The sequence below is a fragment of the Heptranchias perlo genome, chromosome 4 (assembly GCF_035084215.1).
Source record: "Heptranchias perlo isolate sHepPer1 chromosome 4, sHepPer1.hap1, whole genome shotgun sequence".
NCBI lineage: Eukaryota > Metazoa > Chordata > Chondrichthyes > Hexanchiformes > Hexanchidae > Heptranchias > Heptranchias perlo.
Genome location: NC_090328.1, coordinates 128,067,310 through 128,072,729, shown reverse-complemented (window position 1 = coordinate 128,072,729; position 5,420 = coordinate 128,067,310). Strand labels below are relative to the sequence as shown.

Sequence of the window (5,420 nt, the reverse complement as noted above, 5' to 3'; positions counted from 1 at the left end):
AGGACAAGGGCAGCAGGCACATGGGAACACCACCACCTGCACGTTCCCCTCCAAGTCACACACCATCCCGACTTGGAAATATATCGCCGTTCCTTCTTTGTCGCTGGGTCAAAATCCTGGCTCTCCCTTCCCAACAGCACTGTGGGAGAACCTTCACCAAAAGGACTGCAGCGGATGAAGAAGGCGGCTCACCACCACCTTCTCAAGGGCAATTAGGGATGGGCAATAAATGCTGGCCTCGCCAGCGACGCCCACATCCCATGAACGAATAAAAAAATTGATGGAGGGATTGCAGCATAACCAGTGAAATTTTCACATTTACTTTATTATATTCTGAATTTAATTCACTTCACCTCACAATGAGACCTAAAGTTTCAAATACGAAAGTGTAAGTACAGGTAAATAAAGCCTTAAAAAGGCCAACAGCACTTTGGGCTTTATAATTAGGGGCATTGAGTGCAAGATTAACAAGTAATTCTAAATTTGTACAAACTCTGTTTCGGCCACAGTTAGAGTACTGTGTGTAGTTTATAGAAAGGATGTTAAAGCCAGAGAGAACATACAGCATCGATTCACCAGGATGATGCCAGGGATGGGAAACTGTGGCTATGAGGAGAGGCTTGAGGGACAGGGATTGTTCCCACTGGAGCAGTGAAGGGCAAGAGGAGATTTAATAGACGTTTTTAAAATTATGAAGGGTTTTTATAGAGTGACTATTTCCTCTGATTGGGGAGTCAGTGATGAGGGGGGTCATCAATTGAAAATTGTCACTAAGACAGTGAGAAGACAGGGTGGGGAATGTTCTTTGTATTGAGACAGAGACCATCGTATCTTTTAAGGGAAAATGTGGTACATATTTGGAGCAGAGGTAGATACAGGTCTATGGGGAAAGTGCTGGGCACTGGGGTTAATTTGGGGCTGTTCTAGCAGAGAGCCTGGCACAGACACAATGGACCAAACGGCCTTTTTTCGTGCGGTAAATATCTGTGATTCTATGGTATTAATAACTACTAAAGCAATATAGTGCTGCTCTGGTAGTTAAAAGGAGAACCAGCAGAACTACAGCAAATGATGAAACCACCATATGGGCAATCGATTTAAGAAAAATTGTGTGACTTGTAGCAATAACATGATAACAGAATTATAGGAAGGAGAAAAGATCGGAACGAACACAAAGAAAAGGAGAGAGCAACGGGGAAAAGGGTGGAATAAAAGGTGACGAGTTAGGGGTCAGAAGAGATTGTGGGGCCCGAGCACAAGTCAAAGATAAAAACAGAGGACGGAGTATACGATAGGGGAGTGGGAAAAAGGAAAATGGGAACAGGAGAAAAATGTTTCTAAAGTGATATAAAAGTAACTAATTGAATAGTGGGAGAATTGAAAGAAGTTACATTAAAACTATAGTCAAAAATGGTAAATGAAAGGTAGAAGGGAAAATGACAAAGTGGAGAGAGGACGGGAGGAGATAAGGAGATTGCTGAATGCTGCACTTTCCATTCATTTCCTAAACTGTAAATGTAATAATGAGAGGGGGGAGTGTAGCGACGAGTAATTCAGGAGTCCAATCTGAAGCGTTGCAAGAATCTCCGAGGTCGTCGGAGAGAGGGAGGAACAAGTTCCTTTTTTAAAACAGTGATGAGTCAGAGCAAAGGAGGAAGAAACAGGTATAAAAGGGAGAGAGGGAACAGAGACATGCAGAAGCCGGGGACAGGAGAGAGAGTCAGACCAATATAGACATCTAATCATCTGGGAGTTAGGGACAGTGAAATACATTGAGATCAGGAAAAAAAGACAGCAACAGTCTGAGCACCAGGAGCAGCGAGTGAGGAGAACACTTACTGTTAGTTTTAGAGAAGCCCAGGCTGAACAGTCGTGAGCTGAGATGAAGAGTCTCCTGTGTGTTTTGGTAATCAACATGTTCCTCACCTCCTTTCCCACTTCTGTCTTGTCGCAGACTTTCAAGAGCGGGGAATCAGGTGTCAAACTGTGCGACCGGGAGTTCATCAGAGCCGTGATCTTTGCTTGTGGAGGTTCTCGCTGGAAGATGTTTCTCGATAACCAAAACGGTGAGTATTCAAAAACTCCATTTACTGTGTCCCTGTCCAAAAAACAATCCAAGTTAAGCGTTAGAAATCGAGAGGTTATAGTGTTATTGATGGAGGCTCTCACTGAGCCAGGGATATAGTGATCATATTAGGTTTATTGTAACTGGAATATCCATCTTCCTATTTATATGTAGAGGCTCACTCCGAAAAGTTCACCGGGAGCATGAAAACTGATTTTATATTAGAAAATGTTTATTTCAACTTTATTTGCGAGGAGCAGCCTTTCTCTTAGACCTTGAGGGGAGAAACGTGTGTATTATAAGATTATTATTAATATATGTTGTGATGTAAAACGTCTGTGGACTGCAGTCGGCATCAGACAAGGGTGAGTAGAAATGTTGGAAATACAGAGCGGCTCAGTGATCATCTGAAGGACAAGTTAACGTGAGACTCGTTGTCAGAACCATTATTTTCAGGAGAGAACCGCTGTCTTTCGGATGCTGACTGACCTGATGTTCATTTCCAGGACTTTCTCTTCTTATTTCAGATTATCCAGCAGTGTCAATGACTCTTTTATCTGTAGCTCTGAGTGGGTAAAGTTGGGTGCAGTCACCTGGAGGAGGTCTCACCCAGCAGTTACTGTTTATTTGGAGCTAGACCATCGCCTGACTCCGTGATGAAGCAAGGCTTCCCATCATGGAGGAGATATCCTGGGTAAATGCTGGCATCACCACACGTCCTGATCATATTTTAATGGAATCTCACAGTGCTTTTAGGGCGCTATTTTTGTTTAGTGTGAACATCATTTATTTAAACACTTCACAATTTCCACCTCTTTTCTGATTAACTTTTTAGAATTACCGACCCTAATTATTGTTTAGAGATGTGACTATACTTCAGGTACTGCTCACAGACCAGCACCTGTAAAGTGTGATGCAGAACTGGAAAACTTGAATGATGCTGCATCTGACCCTCTGCCCAGTCAGTGCCCGCAGGCATGAAGATGCAGAATTCTGCTCGCTGACTGGTTGTACTTTTAATGTCAGCAGAGAAAAGGCTGATGAGAATGTTGATTCATTCCCAGTACTGCAAAGATTCAAATTTCAGTTTAAGAAGCCATAGAGTGCACTGCCTGAGAACTGGTCAAACTCAGCCTGACACGACACTGGAGTTATACTGCACCTGGTGTGAAGCCCAAGTGGTGTGAGACTACCTTCTGGAGATGGTCTCATATCTGTTGCCTTTGATATACTGCCTTGGATGGGGAACACAACTCCTGAGTTATACTTCCAGTTTCAGTGCGCTTTGTATCCAAAACCGCCTTGCATAGGTGTAAAGGTGGTACAATGACACAGTTAAAGGGACATCTGTCATTCTAAGCAGCAATCGGAAAGGAAGGTCAATAGCATAAAGATTTTAATTTAAAACAATATATATTTCCACTGACTTGTAAACCACTGATTTATTTCACGAACAATTCTCATTTGAAGCACTGGGGGTGGAGGGGGGGGTGGGGGCGGTGGGTGGCAGGCCAGCAGAACATGTCTAAGATTAGGCTATTGGTAGAATACCTGAGTAGATGCATGACGAAGGAGGCCAACAGAATATAATCGACCTGACAAAATTCCAGCATGTCATCCTTGAATGTGGAGGATGGTGTCAGATGAGGCAATCGCTGGCCCATAGTGAGTATGACCTAGCAAATTTATTATTGGTAATTATCAGCATTTCACCGATATCAAACAGCACTGGGATGGCATCAGCTTATCGAAGTTATTTTCTGTTTTACCTTCTTTCCGGATCAGGATCCTGGAAATAAGGATAGAGATGAATGGTTTGAGAAATTGTTTTTGAAGGGGATGGCTAAGAAAAGACAACAAACTGGATTGGAAAACGATGAATCAAAACAAGGTTCTGGTATAGATTCAGAAGTCTGAAGTGCACGAACTGATTCCAGGACTAGTGGCCGAATCCCATTCTGCAAATAGCTATTAATAATAGTTTGACCGTGCGTAATGTATTGACAAAAGAGCAGAATTTCCAGCTGTCAAGCAGGGGAGAGAAACTCACAAATCAAAAATTACAAACATGTAATTCCTATCGGCAGGGTGGGGTGGGGGAGGGGGGCGGTGGGTGACGGGAGAGAAAGAGAGCAACAGTCCAAGAGTTAGAGAAAAACAAATCTGCCAATAGACAAAAATGTTTCCCTAAACACATCAGAATGGGTAAGTTCTCTCATGAGGTCGCTCCCCTCTAGAATTGGTGATCCACTGACTGGTGCTTTCATCAACTTTCTGTCAGAACTGCAGTGTAGAACTGTTCAACTGATTGACCAGACATTGATTACCCACTCGGGATAGTTGTCAATTATTTCTCTGACTACGTATGCAACAATGTATCCTTAAACAACTATATCCGCGCAGTCAGTATACAGTGGAGTACATTAAAGCAGAGGACTTTTGAGAGTCCAGAGGCTGGAACATTCCTCTGCCCTGGACAGAGGAGCGCAGGTGAAAGCCTCCTGCAGTCGGGACAGAGGGAAGGAAAATAAAAGCAATTTCAATAACCTATTAGTGATGACAGGTGGAGTTTTATTTCTGTTCCAGATCCCTTCCAGACCTCATCTGATAAGGACGACTTCAAGGAGATGGACAATGACAGGAACCAGCAACTTGAACCATCTTTTGCAGAGCAAGTGTTCGACGATTACTACAACCAGTATGAGCAGATACCAGATGATTTCAGTGAGTACATCCGCCAGATTGAGGGAGGCAGCAATAAAGACCGCGCATTTGCATCGTCACTGATGCAACATCTACCCTGGGCCAGATCCTTCAGGAAGAAAAGGGAGGAATCGGCAGAAATGTTAAGAAGATGCTGCACTTCTGGCTGCACCCAAAAGGAAATCAGTAGCTTCTGCTGAAAACTGTACATCTCTATTTATAGAATATTCTGCACACATGGACTCTGTTTAAGTAAGACTGTAAAATGTGTAGTCCATTAAACATCTCACAAATGTGGAATAACGCAAACGTAATTTACATGTAATTCCCAGTATGGTTTATGGTCTATGTGACGGACTTGTGATAGTCATCCTGAAACTCTTACAACAAATAAAAAAAATTGCAGCTGTAAAGGTTTCAACTTTTCATTTCTTGTGAAAATTATTTTTTGTAAATAGTTTATTTTGTTTGTTAACAAATATTATAGTCTATTTCCCAATGGTCTCCGCACACTATCACTCATCCCCATGAGTAACCTCTGGGGTGAGATTCAAAAAGCATCCAATCAAGGCGAATTTAGTATGTATTGATGATCACAGATATAAGCTTTACCTTATATAAAACCATATTAGCTGGTATAATAAAATATATA

General features: G+C 42.4%; 1 protein-coding gene across 1 annotated transcript; it reads left to right on the top strand.

Moving 5' to 3' along the window:
- Nucleotides 1-1,644: 1,644 nt before the first annotated feature.
- LOC137320607 (relaxin-3-like) lies at nt 1,645-5,181 on the top strand. Its single transcript, XM_067982293.1, has 2 exons — nt 1,645-2,066; nt 4,652-5,181. The coding sequence occupies exons 1-2, from the start codon at nt 1,883-1,885 to the stop codon at nt 4,966-4,968; spliced, it is 501 nt and encodes a 166-aa protein (XP_067838394.1). The 5' UTR covers nt 1,645-1,882; the 3' UTR covers nt 4,969-5,181.
- The last annotated feature ends 239 nt before the right edge of the window (nt 5,182-5,420 follow it).